General features: G+C 49.1%; 2 protein-coding genes across 2 annotated transcripts in view; one reads left to right on the plus strand and one right to left on the minus strand.

The window, feature by feature from the left end:
* The window catches only part of CAND1 (cullin associated and neddylation dissociated 1), a 393750-nt gene that overhangs the window by 22893 nt on the left and 352627 nt on the right, over nucleotides 1-18230 (plus strand). The window contains exon 2 of the mRNA XM_078676454.1: nucleotides 6581-6724. Coding sequence (XP_078532580.1) covers nucleotides 6581-6724 — 144 coding nt within the window. The remainder of the gene's footprint in view (nucleotides 1-6580; nucleotides 6725-18230) is intronic.
* Nucleotides 3074-4969, minus strand: LOC144818738 (nucleosome assembly protein 1-like 1-A). Its single transcript, XM_078676440.1, has one exon. It carries the CDS (start codon nucleotides 4851-4853, stop codon nucleotides 3678-3680), a length of 1176 nt encoding a protein of 391 aa, XP_078532566.1. The 5' UTR covers nucleotides 4854-4969; the 3' UTR covers nucleotides 3074-3677.

Consider the following 18230-nt stretch of genomic DNA (forward strand, 5'->3'; position numbering starts at 1 on the left):
CCTATTGTTCACCTGCGTACACATGTTTTTCTTAACATTTTTGTTTGATTTAAAGTACCAGCAATTCTTAATAGTACAGAAGACCTGTTGATGAGCCATATTCTATTTCAATCAGTTGCCATTTTGCTGTCAAGTACATTTGAATAAGTAGACACTATTTTGAGAACTATTTTTGGTGTCAGTGCCTTTCTTGACTGTAGCACAGTAATCCATCAAGTACTTAGTTTAATGGAATACGTAAGAATCAATTTCAAAGGATGATTCTTCTTCAAGTGAGGTTACAAATAAGTTTACCTCCTAGGTAAATCAAATGTATCTATCCTGCCAGAGCTAAGTTTTTTTTCCCATTTTAAAATTTAAGGCAGTCATTAGCCAATCAGCTAATGACTTGTCAGTGCTATGTAACTGTTGGACCCGGCCTCATGGTGTGGTCCTACCCCTCCCGCATGGCGGGCCCCGGACGACATCCGCCCTCCTCCGGACCTCGGGCGGCCCATTCTGCCCGACCCTGCACGCCCCAACACCACCGATCCGGCTACCATCCCGGACCCCCATCATCGGCCTGGCCCCAGCGTAGGCCCCTCACGACCTAAGCACGAGGCCGGACCCGACTCCATCTTGGGCCCACCACGTCACGACCGCGTGGCCTCGGCCCCAGCGAAGCCCAGACATCGAGGCACCAAGATCCACCCAGGTGGTCGAGTGGCCACTCTACAGATCCGGAGGGAGAGGAGTTTCGATGGCCCTCCAGCCGTCCCCGGACGCCTGGTATCGATCGCCCTCCGGCCTCCCTGGGCGCTGGCTCCACCCCCCTGCTGGGTGTCTGGACACCATCATCTCGGCCCCTCTGGCCCCCAGGCGCGAGGGTCCGGACATCAAAGGACCTCCGTCCTATATCTGGGCCCGCCCCGGAGTAGGACGCCAGTTGTATCCTGGACTGGAAGCCCTGCTGACGCTGTCACGGCCGACACCAGACGAACTCATCCGTAACCCGACGACTATCTGAGAGCCTGCTGGTGCTGCCGCGGCCTACCTTGCTGAGACATTTGAGAGCCTGCTGGCGCTGCCGCGGCCTACCTTGCTGAAACCTCCGAGAGCCTGCTGGCGCTGCCGCGGCCTACCTTGCTGAAACATCCGAGAGCCTGCTGGCGCTGCCCCGCGGCCTACCTTGCTGAAACCTCTAAGAGCCTGCTGGCGCTGCCGCGGCCTACCTTGCTGAACCATCTGAGAGCCTGGTGGCGCTGCCGCGGCCTACCTTGCTGAACCATCTGAGAGCCTGCTGGCGCTGCCGCGGCCTACCTTGCTGAACCATCTGTTAGCCTGCTGGCGCTGCCGCGGCTCGACCTCTCGGAACCCCCCGGCTCGAGGATTGAGAGCTGTGCGTAGGGTATCCCGTCCTCCGCCCAGAGTAAGACTCTCCCGCTACCTTACCCCCCTTTACGAGACTTTACAGATCCCTCGATCTGCTTGTACATACTACTAAGAACCCGCAACCTTTTACTAGCTATAAAAGCTTAAGAACTTGACCTCTTGTGTGGTGTCCATCTGTAGTGTTGTGATTACTCTGCTGTACGATCCTAGGAGAGGACCCTCATTCAGGAGGCCTCTCAGTAAACGCTCGGCTCCTTCTCGACGGAGGGGTGGACCTAGGGGTGGTCAGTCAGACATCTTCTGCCTCCCCCGGGTCGCCTTTCTAACAGTAACCTTGAAGTACTGCCGTACTGCAGCGGCCCAACTACAGCTAATAAAAAAAACCCTCTTAAAACATATGAAATGCTTATCATATTTACTTGCTGTACCACAAAGAATCCTCTGCGCAATATTATATATAATCCTTCCAAATTCCGTCAAAATCTGACTGACCGTTTTCGCTACGATATTCAATGTAAAATGCATTGGATTTTATGCCTGTTTTTTGGGCCCCCTTTTTCTTTGCACCCTCTTGATGAAACGCCGCAAAACTTTCAGTAATCCGAGAATGAAACTGGACAGTAGGTCTGCGAAGTATCATGGACATTTGTCAAACCGGTGTAACAGTATTTGGTGTTTTTTTTAATTGTTGTCCCTTATCTCCGATTTTGAGTGGATATATAACCTATTGTATGGAAATTGTCATAACGTTTTAAAAAAAATCATAGTGATTCACCTGTGCTTAGTTTTAGTAAACAAAACATTCTATCCTTTAGTAATTAAGAAAAATAATAGATGGAGACCAAATTATCAATCTTGGAAATATGAAAGTAGACCAAGCTCAGCGGGTAAACGTTTTTGCTGCAGCAACATGGTTCAGCTTGCAGTTCATGAGTTCAGATCAAAGAAAGCAAGATTAACCTGTTATTTTTCTAGGATTAGTGAAGTGGGTGGTATGGAATCGGACATAGTATTTCTTTGCCACACTTCAAGAAACCACAGGATTATGGCAGCATGAACTCTAAATCAAAGTCATTATTATTCATCAGGACCTTGTGCATAAACATCCTGTTTTGGAAACAAACTTTTCTAATAAGCTGCTGTGCTTTCCTTGTTTTTGGAAGCAAAGTTGTCTCCCTTGCCATTATCTTATAAGTGCTGTGCTCTTATTTTGCTTTTCAGAAACTCTTAACTGCTGTAGACTTAAAACGTTTTGCTTGTACATCATTGTCCAATAGTTGCTGCTGGAGCATCAGACTTGTCCAGCTTGTGATAAGCGCCGATGTCTAACTGTTTTGCAATTTCTCATGGGTGACTGGCTCCGCTATTGAGGACCCCTGGTAGTTCAGCAATGATGGGCAAAAGTGAAGTTAGTTAGTTAAGATTTGTACCTTTGTTGAGTGACTTCAATTTTGTCATGCCTGTTGCACACTGAAACCTCTAAAATATTAATGTGAGCAGTATGTCACTGGTGTGGTTTGATAGGTCTAATGTAATATTAACTAGGCTGTGGCATTTTATTTAACATTCGTTCCCCTCCCAATTCTTGGCCGGTGTTTGTAATGTTTAGTCTGACACCGTGCCCCAGATACAATTTTTTTTTTTTTTTTTTTCTGAAAATACTAGGTTTTATTCACACCCCAGTGGTAAACAATAACCTTAATAAGGTGACTAGATTTTATTTGTAGATCACCGTCACATAAAATACAAAAACCCATTGCAAACAAGCTGTTATGAACATTAGACATTGTCTGTTATCCGTTTTTGCCAGGAGCATTAGTCTTGTAAATAGTCAAATTGAAAATGCACTGTCTCCTAGTGAGCACAGAGTACTGCATTTGTAGAGATGTAATGGAAAGGCACAACTAGTGCAAGCAGACAAACCCCCAACTACTGGGCTGAAATACTTTGGTTGGTTCGAGGAGATGACTTTCTAAAATAAATCTTGGAAAACAGTTTATGACCCCTCCAAGGCTGCAGTCAAAAACTACATGACAAGACTTCACAAGAACCAAACAATGGAGCAGTGAACTAACATTCATGCCAGGATTTTCTGCATTTTAAATATGCAAGAAAATGAGCCTTAAAATGCTAAGTAGAATGGAGTCTTACATTTGTAACTTCTTTAAATGTTTTATTTATATTTTAACAAAAATTCATTTACTTGATTCTACCAAGAAATACAAAAACATAAGGCTGCAAGTAACTAATTGTGTAGGCTATTACAGTGCAGGTAAATCCTCAAGGCCACTTATTTACACACGGCTTCACTGCTGTTTGCACTCTGCTGGATTCTGATCCTTCTTGGGCTCGTAATCTGGATCATTTTCTTCATCAGCTTCCTCCTCACCCTCCTCATCATCCGCTTCTTCGCCTTCTTCATCATAATCATCGTCATCTTCTATAGCTTCACCAGTGAAGTACAACACCGATCGTGGGACAATACGCTCTCTCAGAAAGTGACCAATTTCAAAATCTGCAGCAAGGATTGCTTCTGCATCGTCATCCAGTTCGCCACTTTCTGGAACTTCTGGAGGAGTGAAGAAGTTGAAGAATGAATCATTTGGTACAGTCTTTGTAACCGTTCTAACTGTGCCACGCCCCTTATGCTTCTGTTTCTTCTTGATAGTTTTCAAAGTTACATTTTTTCCTTTCTTCCAGTCTATTTGGCACCCTGTACAGCCCATAATTTCTGGCCCATCAAAGGAAAAGGGATCAGATTCATCTGGCTCAGACCTCATTTTGTAGGATTTTGTCAAGATTTCATTTGTGAAGAACTCGTTTGATTCAAAGTAAAACTCTAGTGTGAAGCTCATGGGTTGACCAGCGTCTGAGAATTTAACTTTGATATCTTTTAAATGTTTCAAAATGGGTTCATCGTGTTCCTGAATCATGTCACTTAACAGGTCAACGTTTTTGAACACTGTCAGCCAGAATTCTGGAATACCCTTGGGATCCTCTTTCTCTTCATCTTTTTTTTCCTCTTCAATTTTCGCTTTCTCCTTCATTTCTGAAAGTTCTTCCTCTTCATCTGCTTTCCATTCACATTCTTCCTCTGTGGGCTCGTAAACTGCATTGATTATTTCACTACGCTTGTCAAATAAGGGTTGATAAAGAGCAGCATATTTTCGTTCCAACTCGTGAACCTCTTCATAGAATTTAGCTTCGATCTTTGCACATTTCACTTGAAGATTCTTCAGGGCATTTACACGCCTTTTGACTACTTTAGGCAAGCTTTCTATGTATCCTGTTGACGTGCCTACTAGACCATCCAACCGTTCTTGAAGGGCTGCAAGAATCTGGGGATTTTGCATCATCTGTACAGTCAGCTGACGAGCTTTGCTGTTTGCATCTTCACCTGTTTCTTCATCTTCGACTTCCTCAACGTCTTCCATGTCTTGTTGGTCAAGCTCAGCCTGCTCTTTGTTGTCTAGGTCTGCCATGTTGATGTTCTTAACACCGGGAAACGGTGGCGGCTGAAGCCGGGCGAGCTGCGCAGTGACTCAGGGCGGCAGCGCGCGAGAGACAAGAGGAGGCGCCCCTCGGATGGCGGCAAAAAAAGGCCAGATACAATTTTTGTGGTGATAGTACCTATTTGTATAAGTAGAGGGTAGTTCCAATTTCCAGAATATCAATGCCAAGTAATTACTGAAACCAGCACTTTCACAGAGACACCGCTCACCTGTCCGTTACAGGCACGCTGCTCACCCAGATAGGTCCACCCTATATTCTCACAATGCTCACCACTCTCCCTACCATCACTGGCACAACACACTTCATACTCTTACATATTCAGAGACTGGCTGGGACAGCATGACCTGGGGCTGCTGGCGTGGAAGAGAGAGATTGATGGGGAGATGAGACAGGGGTTTAGTTTTGGGCACAACTGAGTCATTGAAAGTCTTGATGACAAACAGGAGGATGCCTTCCATAAATATGGTGAAGGAACCCCGATTTGTTTCATTATAACCAATTCATAAGAACTTTCCACCTTTTAAAATGCATCTCCCAAGCTTTATCTTAGATGTCGACTAATAGTAAATGGAATACCTACTTATCAGACCCTCTCAGCACTTTAAAATAAACGAGGGCTGATTTACAAAACATGGCAGTGATTGTTTTTCTCCCACCTTGGCCAAGGAGGCTAAAATCCCTGGGGATCTGGATAGATTCTCATCCCTGCAAAGCAAACTGGAACCTAAGCCTGCACATTAAGTAATTAAACATCTCAAAACCTTTCACAATCCAGATAACTCCAGACAACTAGGTTTAATCATTGATATTTTTCACTTTGGCGTGCTGACGTTAGATACTTTTCACCCCAGAAGCACAGAGCCATGATGTGCTCTAACACTGGTGTGCCCAAACTAGGGTCCTGTGCAGAGCGGTTGGGATGGGTGGGTCAGTAAGGAATCTGTGGCCAGAAGTTGTCTTTACCAGATGAGACATTACTGAAGGCAAATAACTTGTACATCTGGTCCGTCGAAATGCCTGCAGTCATCAAGGCTTGTACCAGGTTAAAAATAGACATGTACGTTTTGCACCCAAATTTTGTACTACCTGATATCTGTATAGCTTTGTGACAACTGGTATTACTGGTTCACTTTAAACAAAACGGCAGAAAATATCCGACCCCATTTTTTTGCTCTCAGCACCTCTTCAATAAAGGCACCTTTCTTGACTCGTCTTGGCCCATCCCCCCACAAACATGCGGCCCTCTTTGCCTCTTCCCGCTTATTCTCCTGCTATCTTACCTGTTGGCCCCACTCACCCAACTCCCCCCTTACATCCTTTTTCCCCTGTCTTGTACATCTCCTTTTGCCAGCAAGTTTCTCTAATAAGGTCACATCTGCTAACTAAGGCATTTTCAATGCACTGCTCTATTTTACATCAAGTATTGAGTGTTGTTTAAGATGAATCTGTAGTTTAATAACCACCTTTCAGCTAGCTATTAATGTAGAGAGGATGATGGATGAAACTCAATAGGTACTACTTGTGTATCATGTTCATTTAACGGTGGGAAGCCATGCTTCAAGCATTAAGGCATGGTAACTATGTGAAACACTTCAGATGTTCTAGTTTGTTAGTCTCCAGCTCCCTGTTCTTCCACACCTACTGTTAATTGCATTTATAATTTAAATCACAACATATTTAATTATTTGCCCTTTAGGTTCATGGCAACAAATGATTTGATGACTGAGCTGCAGAAGGATTCCATCAAGTTGGATGATGACAGTGAGAGGAAGGTCGTAAAGATGATTTTGAAGTTGTTGGAAGACAAGAATGGTGAAGTTCAAAACTTGGCTGTAAAATGGTGAGTTTTGCCACTGAATCTGCACTGAGATTTGACCGCTTTCATTGAGAATTGCATAGGGGGTATATCACAGAAAATGTACTGAAAATAAGGAATGAAGTACCGTTGTCTTCAGATTGCAGTGACCGTTTTGGACGCATTTAGTGCTAATGCACAGTTGGGGTGCTAAAACATCCACTAAATTGAATGACAACAAACTGTGCTCTTGACTATACTGGAGAAAACAGCAGTGTGGTCAGCCTATACTGGAAATATGTTTAGAATCCCTGCAAATGATCCCCTGTGAATAGAAGTCTTGATGATGGTACATTAACATAACCACAGATGTGGAAACTGACATTGAGAACTGCAGCCAAGTAATAATTTGTATGTATTAGTCTGAGGAAGAGCATGGATGTGGGGTGATAGAACTCAAGTATGTGTGTGTGTGTGTTTTTTGCCTGTGCTTCTCTGGCTTGTGATTTCACTGATTATGTACTCTCCTTTTAAAATCTTTTATTGCCCATCGTAGCTGACACAAAGCGTAGGTTAGATTTTTATTTTCAATTTTAGAAATCTGCATTGTAGAGGATCACCCTGCCACTTCAAATCTAGTCAAATTGTAGGCTGTAGGCAGAAACAAGTATCCTTTAACATTGGCAGCATGTGAACCAAACAGGGACCCTGAAGTTTTATTCTAAAAACACAACAGAAAATGTGCATAAAAATCACTGAATTAGTTGTTGTGCTATTTTCACGTAAATGCAGATTTGCCGGAGTTGCCACATAATCCATCATCTGGTGCATAATTTGCACATTTCAACAGAAAAATTTGTATGCAACTTAAATGGATCGATCGTCAGTAAAAATAGGATTGTCTAGTAATGCAACCAACGACTACATCTGTGCAAAATATAGCTCCGCACCTTTCTGCTGTTTTTGCAGTATTCAGATAAGCAGATTAGAAAGAGAAAATGTTGCCTTTATTACGAATCTTCTAATTTTTTGTTTTTAAAATAATTTTTATTGCAGGAATATGTAATACAACTAGTGACATAATGCATATTATATAGGTCCGCGCAACATCGTATATTGAATGTCATCCAAGTATGTTGAACACAGCCAATCAGCCCATATCCCGGAGGTCGGGCGGCGCTAGTTTCCAATACCGTACATTCTTCGGGCCGAGCCCGACAACATTGTCAGTACTGCAGGAGCTCTTCTCCCCGCTTTTCAACCTTAAAATGTGGCGCCCCTACCTGCTAGCCTGGATTGCTGTTCCTGGCCATCCGTGGCCCGTAATCTTGGTCCCTCCCCCACCCTTCCCTCCCAGTGTCTGAGTCAGTGCACAGTGTGAACATATGTATTGATAGTGTGGGACCACGGAGTCAATACTTCTGAATGCATGTGTGTGTCCTAGGGAATAGCAGCCGGCACGTGTGTCCCTGCTTGTGGTGTCTCATCTCGTGTCGCTTCCTCTTCATCCTCCTCTAACGTGCTGTCCCTCAGTGCCTGCACTAGTGTTTCCCACCTCGTTGCTGCTTCTTGTGCTCTGTCATCAGATCTGCGGCGCGCCATCTGGTAGCGGATCGTGCTCTCCGCAGCCGCCCATTTCAGGTATTCATTCACCCACCTTCTGTGTGTCGGTGCTGTCTTCGATTTCCATCCCTTAGTCAGCTCTCTCTTCGCTATGAGTAACCCCATATCGATAAATTTACTTGTCAGCGTGTTCTTTTTCGTGTGGGGAAACCAGTGTAAGATGGACACTGCACTATCATAATGGATGTTCCTGTCAGTAACTGCGTTCAGGGTTTCCTCTATGTCCGCCCAATAGGCGTGTAATCTTGGGCAACTCCGTAACATGTGGACCAGGTCAGCCCTCTCCTGATTACATCTCGGGCATGCAGCGTCTGCCATGTGGAAGTACACTGCAATTTTACTCGGGGTGAGGTAAGCGCGGTGAATGATGTAAAAGTGTATCAATTGAAAGCGCGCATTCCTAGTGCTCTTTCTGGCCCTCCGCACCAACTGCGACCATACAGTGTCTGGGATGTCTAATTGCAGATCCGCTTCCCATTTAGTCTTAAGTGGCGTAAGTGGCTGTAGGGTTTCCATGTGCATTCTACGATAAAGGCACGTTGAGGCCTTAAACGTCCCCGCCGACATCATGGTATACTGGCATGCTAATGATGTTTCAGGCTCTATTAGGCCCCCCACCCAGTGCTTCTGTATGGCTCTCACCACCGCCGCGTGCAGTAAGTAGTCTCCCCTCGGAAGATCATATCGCTCCTGTAAGGTCTGGTACGGGGATAATATCCCATCTTCGTAAAGATCACCTATCATCTGTAATCCCGCTTCTTCCCATAAATGCAGACCCGACCAGTCACCTCCATGCGGGAGCGCCGTCACCATGCCCAACGGGATCTCCGGGGCATATCGGTGTCCAGGTCCGGTTCGCCTCTGCAAGCGGTTCCAGCACAGGCGAAGGGTCCGCTCCTCCTGGGAGAGCTCCCGTAGAAGTAGCTTCTGTTGTAGCGTGATATATGCTAGGACATGGCGGGGTGTGCCTAGGTCTCTCGCCTGCTCCGGGCCGCGGTACACTCTCGCTACCTCCTGTGTAAAGAATTGCATCTGAGCCGCCAAGTAATAGAGCTCGAAGTCTGGGACAGCGAGGCCCCCCTCGTCTTTAGGGCGGATCAGCGTTGATAGTGCTACTCTGCGTCTACCCGTTCCCCACAAGAAGGACACCAACAGTGAGCTCAGTTGTTTGAAGATTGCTCTAGGTATCCACACCGGGAGGGTCCGGAAGAAATATAATAGACGTGGCAGCGCCATCATTTTCAGGAGTGCAACTCGGCCCGCCGTTGAGAGCGGCAGGGTGGCCCAGAAGGATATGCAGCCCTTCAATGAACGGATGCAGCGGCCGATGTTACCGTCGAGGAGAGCCGTCGGGTCGTGATAGACGTGCACCCCGAGGTAGCTCAGGCAATGGGGTTCCCAGCGTAGATTCCGGCGAAGAGGAGGGCATTCCTCCTCTCCGCAGCGGGAAGAGGCAGGTCTTAGACCAATTCACCCGCAGGCCCGACAAATTGCCGAAACGCTCCAATAGGCTCTCGGCACCCTCCACCGCTGCTCCAGCGTTGTCCAGAAAGAGGAGGAGGTCGTCTGTGTAGAGAGAGATGTAATGCAGCTCTCCCCTGAGATGCAGCCCGGTGTAATTTTCCCCCCTTCTCGCCCGAGCCGCTAGAGGCTCCACCGCAAGCGCAAATAGCAGGGGGGACAGTGCGCAACCCTGTCTGGTTCCTCTAGTCACGTCGTATTGGTCCGATACCAACGACCCGACTCTTACTCTCGCTCTTGCTGAGGAGTAGAGCACCTTCGTCCACTGTATGTAGCCGTCTCCAAGGCCGAATGTATGCATCACCTTGTATAAATAGGGCCATTCTAGACTGTCAAAGGCCTTTTCAATGTCGACCGCCAACACTAGGGGGGATCGTGCCCCGGAGGGCGGGGTGTCCACCAACCTAAGTAATCTACGGATATTGTGCGTGGTGCTTCTCGTGGGAATGAAACCCGATTGGTCCTTATGGACCAAGTTTTGCATATGGGCTATCAGCCTAGTGGCCAGGACAGTGCTCAGTATCTTGTAGTCGGTGGTCAGCATAGATAGTGGTCTGTAAGATGCGGGATCCGCACTTTCCCTACGTGGCTTCAATTATGGTACCATTATGGCTTCGCTCATCGATCGAGGGAGTTTGCCCACGTCCTTGGCCTCATTATAGATCGTTTGGAGTCTCGGGGCCAATAGGTCCAGGTATTTCCCGTAGAACTCTATGGGCAACCCGACGATCCCTGGCGTTTTATTACGCGCCATACGCTTCACCGCTCCCCTAATTTTGGCCAAGGCACTTGGGCTTCCTAAAGCGTCTGCCTTTTCCTGCTCCAGCCGCGGCAGCTGCAGGTCAGTCAGAAAAACATCCAGAGCTTCAGTGTGGTCATTCAGCTCCGCACTATACAGCTTCTCGTAGTACGATCTGAAGCAGTGCAGTATTGCAGATTGCGTGGTATGGATGTGGTTCTCACCGTCCTTTAAAGCTAAAATCGGCTGGCTATTCCGGTTGGGGTTCGCCAGCCAGGCCAGCAGTGTTCCCGTTTTGTCGCCCTCAGCTAGAGTTTTCGTGAGGTATGCCTTGTAATCAAAGCTACGAAGGCGCTCCATCTCCACCGCCACCGCTTCCCGCGCTCCTCTCACCTTCTCTTGTAGTTCAGGACGGTTCGGTCGGTCCTGTTCTACCTCTCGGAGAATGCGCTCAGCCTTGTCTAGGTCGTCGATTAGCGTCTTGCGCACCCCGGCGTATTTTCCTCTACAGTGTCCCCTCACCACCACTTTACATGCGTCCCACTCTACGGCCCTGGACGAGGCAGTACCCTCATTATCCACAAAATACTGGGTAATTCGCTCCCCTAGGTCAGTTCGGAAGGGCGGATCATCCAGTGTATCAGGTCGCAGTTGCCACGTCGGGATCTTGGGGGGGTTCAATCATCCAATCTAGCGTGAGGAGAAGCGGATTATGGTCAGATAGTGTACGTGCTAGGTATTCCGTCCGGGTTACCGCAGTGGCCACCGAGGGGGAGCATAGGAAGGAGTCTAGGCGTACATGTAAGTCGTGTATACTAGAGTAGAACGAGTAATCCCTCCCAGTGGGGTGTTGTGCGCGCCAACAGTCAGTCAGGTTCCATGTGTTCTGCCATTCCGTTCGGTATTTCGCCAGGCGGTGCACAGGGGAGGTGTGAAGCGGTGGGTGTGATCTGTCTAATGTAACATTCTCTACCGAGTTGTAGTCACCTCCCATCAGCACCGGACCCGCAAGATAGCTGGCGAGCCCCCTGGAGAGACCCGCAAAGTATTGCGCCTGTTCCGCGTTCGGTGCATATATACTACAGAGCACTATATGTCGGCCTCTAAGGAGTCCCTCAACTGCTACATACCTCCCGTTGGGGTCGATTGTGTGTTTAGTCACCTGGAGGGGTAGTCCCGCTCTAACCCAAATGAGCACCCCCCTAGCGTACGCTGAATATGTAGTGTAGTACAAGTGCCCCCTCCACCTACGCTGAAGCGCAATACCCTCCTTCTTGGTCAGGTGAGTTTCCTGTAAGAATGCTATGTGTACTCCTCTACGCTTCAAGTATGAGTAGAATCTTGTGTCTCTTCGCCATAGTATTTAATCCCCGCACATTCCAGGACACACAGTTCAAAGGTCCAACATTAGCCATTGTCTCCTGGGAGCGCAAATGAATCATTGGTATGTAACATCTTAGGCACTGACTTGACCCCTCCCCCAACCTTCCCCAACAGTCCCCAACTCCCCCCCCCCCCCCCCCCACTTCGTATCTAGAGTCGCCCCAACCTCTCTAGGCCCTCCCTCCCCCAGAACAGGACCTAACTTCGAAAGAGTTGCTCCCATCCAAACAGTTGAGCAACGTGCTCTCTATGTTCCTAGTACGTAGTCGATGCTACGTTGGCCTTATGGGCCTCGGGGTGCGCACACTAGCTGCCGGACCCTCTAGGTGCTGTCTCCTATGCCCCCGCCTTGACACACATGACAATTCCCATACCAATCCAGTCTCACAGTCGACTGCTCCAAAGTCCCTAGGGTTGGCAGAAAGCCCCTTCAGTGCCATTCAGTACCTTGGCGAGGGCTCAGCCTTCGATGATCTCTCCCGATGTCTGTGGTGTGACCTTCGGGCCTCTGGCTCCGCCCAGTTCCGACAGTTCAGTGTCCGAGCCCGTTCCCTGGCCTTCCGAGCCCGATCCCTTCTCCGAGTGAGTCAGCGCCGTGCCCGACACTTCCTTCACCACCTGTAGTGCCGCTTCCGTTCGCCTGCTGTTTGAGAGTCCGTCGGTCTTTTGGAGCTCTGTCCGCGCCCTCTGTGTCGCCTCGAGCGCCTGAGTGTTTGTCCCTGGCGCTCTTCCTCCGCTCGAAAGCGAGCTCCGTCTGTGCCAGCTTTGTAGGTGTCCCACCAGGCCCAAGCATCCGCCGACGTTGGGAAGAACATGGATCTCTCGTCCACCACCACTCGAAGTCTGGCCGGGAATAGCAGCGAATAGTGTATCCCTTCCGCTCTGAGCTCTTTCTTAATAGATAGGAAGGAGGCGCGCTGTTTCTGTGTCTCGAACGTGTAGTCCGGGAATAGCGTTACTTTGCTGTTGTCGACCTGGAATGGGCCCACTTCCCTTGCCCTCTGCAATAGCCAGTCTCTGTCCTTGTAGTGTAGCAATTTTATGATCACCGGGCGCGGAGGGAGACCCGGCTTCGGGGGTCTCGATGGGACTCGGTGCGCCCTCTCCAGAGTGAAGAAAGGGGATAGACCCTCCGGGGCCACCACTGACTGTAACCATTCCTGCAGGAAGCTCACCATGTCCGCCCCCTCTGTTTTTTCCGGAAGGCCCACGAGGCGCACGTTGTTCCTCCGGCTACGATTTTCTGCATTCTCGGCTCTCCGCTCCAGCGCCTGGATTCGGTCCATCGCGTCCGCGAGTTTCCCATCTAACGATTTCTGCGCTGGCACCAGGTCCTGTAGGGTCGTTTCCGTGACTCTGTCTGCAAGTTTGGCGAGGTCATCTCGCAGTAGTCCCAGCCCCGCCGACACTTGTGCTATGTCGTGGTGCAAGGCATCCTTTGTAGCGGCTATGGCCTCCAGGATCCTGTCCTGCATTTGCTGTAGGTCCGTTACTGGCTGCGTGGGATCGTCAGGCGCGTCTGGGGGTGAGGTTCCATCGCCCTTGGGGCCTTTAGGCTTGCCCATATCTCACCCGCGTTGTCCGACCGAGGACCTGGGGATATGTGGCGGAGGTGATCCCCTCTCGTTCCGAGTTGGGCCGTGTGTCAACCAGTGGCCGTGAAAGATCTCTTTGCAAGTACTTGCCCCAATTTCGGGTCCCCTGCAGGTGATGTAGCCAGGGACCGCACTCAGAGTCGGCTCCAGGTGGGTCTCAGTTGTGCTCTCTCTCCAAGGCAGGTCCACTCTCCGTAGGGCGGGAACCCCAGATCGGGCAACAGGGTCAATGGGACCGCAGGGTCCTTTGCGCAGGTCGCCTCAGGTCCCTTTAGGGCGCAGCCCGCCCCAAATGAAATATAGGCCCTGTGGCCCGTGGTTGCAATTAACGGACTTCCCGGGACAGTAGGAGGCCGCGTCGCCCAGCCGCGGTCAGGTGAGGGGGGGGAGGGGAACCCCCCGTAGCGTGCGTAATTGCGGGTCGCCGCCGTTCTCCACAACGACCCGGGGAGCCCTGTCACAGGTGGGTGATGGGGTCGGCCCTCCCGCAGAGTCGCTGTCCCCCAGGCGCTGCAGTCGATCACCCGCTAGGCCCCCTCCGCGACCCGGATGCCAGTAGGTCCGCCCAGGGAGGCAGCCAGCAACGGGGAAGGCGGCGTCAGCCCACGTCGGGCAGGCCCCCGCACCGGGGCTCCAAATACCTCGTCCGGCGAGGGCAGGGCTCCGTTGTTCCTCCTCGGGCGCAGTAGCCGAGCCGGCCGGATCACCCTTGTCTCCCGTTTCCCGCCTCCGTAGTCTTCGTTGGGCCTCCTCACTCGTTCAGGTGAGCTGCCTTACTCTCGGATCGCAGGCCCCAAAGCCGGGGTGTCGATTTCGGTTCTCCTGGCGGGGGCGGGGCCCTCCCAGTCCCGCCGCCGGCCGCCCCCTGTCACAGACTGCCTCGCAGGCGGGGGACAATCATCCAGGGGGTGCCAGTCTCACCGGCCAGAGTCCGCCGGCCGCTCTCCGCACAGTCGGTCGCCGGGGAGGGTGTCTCCGGGGTCTTCCAGCGCTCAGCCTCTGTCCGGAGTCGCCATCTTGGTCGCCAGAGACCCAGCCTCTTCTCCGCTCGCGACCGTCTCCAGAGGGGCTCCGCAGGTTCTAGCTGCAGGACGGAGCAGTCCCAAGGCAAGCTCTCGGGATCCACCCGATTTGCGCGGGGATCCCGGGCCAAGGGAAGGAGTAGATCAGGATCGCCGGGCGGAGGGTCGGGAGCCTCGTTAGGCTGCGACTCTCTTCATCGGCCGCTAGCCACGCCCCCCCATTACGAATCTTCTAATGCCACAATTGATGGACTAACTAAGGCCTTTTGTTGTCAGTTTGAAAAAAAGTTTTCATATTTAAAGTAATTCAGACATAGTGGAAATAATAATCCTTTCTGTATCATGAGAATGTCAAGATTAATTATTTGTGCAAATCCATGTGTTGGAATTTGCAGCATTCTCGAAGCATCTTCTATACAAAGAGATTTGCAAAGATAATTTGATCTTCACGCATAAAAGACCAGTTCAACTAAGGGAAGTAGTTCACACAATTCTTTATTCTTTAAATCTTTATTTTCTTCTCTTCAGAGCAGGCATCGCGTTTCGTTCTAATTAAGGACTTCTTCAGGGCTCTTTAAGTTATCCTTTCTATTGCATGAGTGTTCCCCCTTCTCAGATTGAGCAGACCTTATGATACTTCTGTGTCCCTACGGTATTGAGATCCTAAATCAAAGGAGCACTCGTCTTTTTTGTATCCCTATAAAATTCTATTTGTGAAATAGCAGCTCTAGGCGCTTTACATCCTTTGTTTGGAATCTTTAGTAAAGGTGTTGGATGCGAATAGAGGGACAACTTAACCGGAACTCGGTTTCAAAGAGCCATGGGTCAACATTGACTGTATACAGCCCAAGGAACTACACCATATAATATCACCTTGACTAAAGATTCCAAACAAAGGATGTAAAGAATGAAGAATTGTGTAAACTACTTCGCTTAGTGGAACTGATTTCTTGTCTTTTATGTGTACGGATCAAATTATCTTTACAAATGTCTGTTGTAGAAAGTTTTTTCACATCATAGGAAACTATGGGTCCTTGTTTACTTTGATAATCGCACCATATGCTAACACAATTCCCCTAACACAAGTAAGTGTGGTATTATATCCTAGACCCCTTTTGTAAATCATTTTTCTATATCCAGAGAGCCTTGGTGAGAAACTTAAATCAATCTTTCAATCCGCATTTGTATAGCGCAATGCTGTCACCTCTAGGGGTATCTGGGCGCTAATGGTGCCAGAGCTCCCTCAAAAAAGCCAGGTCTTGAGTTTCTTTCTGAAGTCTAACCAGGAGGGTGCTGTCCGGATGTGGAGGGACAAGTTGTTCAAGGACTTGGTGGCCATGATAGGAGAAGGAGCGGCCACCAACAGATGCTTGGGGTGTCCACAAGGGCAAGAGAGGTTGAGTGCCTGTACCTTGCAGGTAGATGCAAGTTTAGTCAAGATTGATGTAGAGCTTTGTACGTATTTGCAAGGATCTTGGACTGACATTTCTTTTGGATGTGGAGCCAGTGGATGTTTCTGAGGTGGGGGGTGATGTGGGTCTGTTTGGGGAGGTCCAGGATGAGTCTGGCTGCTGCATTCTGTATGGTCTGGAGTCTTTTGGAGCTGGGAGGAGATACCTGCATACAGAGCATTGACGTAGTCAGGGTGGCTTGTGACAAGGGCATGGGTGAAGGATTTTCTGGTGTTCATTGCGATCCATCTGAAGATTCTGCAGAGCAAGCGAAGGGTGTGGAAGCAGGAGGAGGCAAATGTGTTGATTTGTTGTTTCATGGTCAGTTTGCTGTTGAGGATGATGCCTAGGTTGCGTGCATGGTCTCTAGGTGTGGGTGTTGGTCTGAGTTCTGCTGGTAACCAGCTGTTGTCCCAAACGGTGGTGCTGTTCCCGAAGAACAGTACTTGTGTCTTGTCGGAGTTAAATTTGAGGCAGTTGTCTTTCATCCAGTTGGCTACGTTGGTCGTGGCGAAAGTAGGTTTTGGTGTTGAAGGGGTCTTCAGTGAGCGAGAGGATTAGTTGAGTGTCATCTAAGTAGGAAATTATGTTGAGTCGGTGAGATATGACAACGTCTACGAGGTGGTGGGGTCAAGTAGGTGTTAAGCAGGATGGGGCTGAAGAAAGATGCTTGGGGTACGCCACATATAATGTCCTAAGGTTCACAGGTGAAGGGAGGCAGCCAGAGGCTCTGAGCGAGACCTGTGAGGAAAGAGGCAATCCACTTGAGGGCGTTTTGCTGTATGCCAATGTCTGTTGATGAGGGTGTAGTGTGAGGCAGTATCCAACGCAGCAGAGAGGTCAAGTAGTATCAGGCCACTATTTCTCTGCAGTCGAGGAGAGATCTGATGTCGTCTGTGTCAGCGATCAGGGTGGTGTGATTGTTGTGGTTAGCACGGAATCCTGACTGTGAGGTGTCAAGTAGGGGGTTTTGTTCCAGGTGTTTGGTAAGTTGTTGGTTGATGGCTTTCTCAAGTACTTTGGGCTGGTGCAGGAATAGGGAAATTGGTCGATAATTAGTGTGATAGCTGGGGTCGGTGAAGGGTTTCTTAGGAGGGGTCTGACCTCTGCGTGTTTCCAATTGTCCGAGAAGGCTGCCGTGGAGATGAAGGTGTTTATGATGCTGGTGAGTTTGGCACTGTTTGGGATGGTTCCGAGGTTGAAGTGTCGGTGGGCGCCCCGGAGTGGATGGAAGACGTGGTGGTCTGAGTGCTGAACGAAGACTAGGTGGTGATAATTTGACTTGTTTGCGTTAGTTGGTTGATGTTATTGAGGTTAGTAGCCATGGGTTGGGGGTCGAAAATTTTGTAGATGGAGGTCATCTTAGTGTGGAAGTATTCGGAGAGGGAGTTGCAGTGTTCTTGGGAGGGGTGGATAATGTTCTCTGTGGCTTTCAGGTTGGAGAATTCCTTGACTATTTTGAAGAGTTCTTTTATGTGGTTGGCCGCTGTGTCAATGCGGGCTGTAATGGCTGCTTTCTGTGCTTCCTTGATGCATAGGTGGTAGTTGCTGAGGGCTGCTTTACGAGTGGCTCTGTTGGAGGAGTTCCTTTCTCGAGTTAATAGCAGTTGCATTTGATGGTTCTAAGCTGTGGGGTGTACCAGCTGGCGTGTTTTGGAGTTGTGTTGGTTTTTGCTGGAAAGACATCTGGAAATGCATCTGTAGTATACATTTGGGGCCGGCTTTTGGTTGGGGCTGGCTTTTGGTTGGGGCTGGCTTTTGGGTGGCGGGCCGGGCCCAGGGCACCAATCTTGCTGTATGGAGCCGTCTGCCTTAAAGTCAACAGCGTCCCTCTTACCTGTTTCCACTGATTCTTATTAAATAGCTTTTATTTTACCTGTTAATACTTTATATTAAAACCCCTCCTATCTGCCCTTACACCTTGTTACCCCACACCAACTACCCTTTCCACCACCAAAAACTTGCCACTGGACTGATCGATCTTAAGAGGCCAATCACTATTTTGATGTGTGACTGACCTGCGACACAAATGGGCACCCTGCTGTCTCATTTTATTTACTAGCTGTAGGTAGGGCACCACATTTCTTTCCACCAAGAGTGCTATCCAAGCAAGGGCTGGCTCTGTGTACAATGTTGCTCCCCTGCAAAGATGTACTACCAGAGGGTTGTAGTGTGGACACACAGTGAACCTGTAATTCAATGCTAGTATTAACACCA

This window comes from Lissotriton helveticus, chromosome 1_1 (genome assembly GCF_964261635.1).
Source record: "Lissotriton helveticus chromosome 1_1, aLisHel1.1, whole genome shotgun sequence".
NCBI lineage: Eukaryota > Metazoa > Chordata > Amphibia > Caudata > Salamandridae > Lissotriton > Lissotriton helveticus.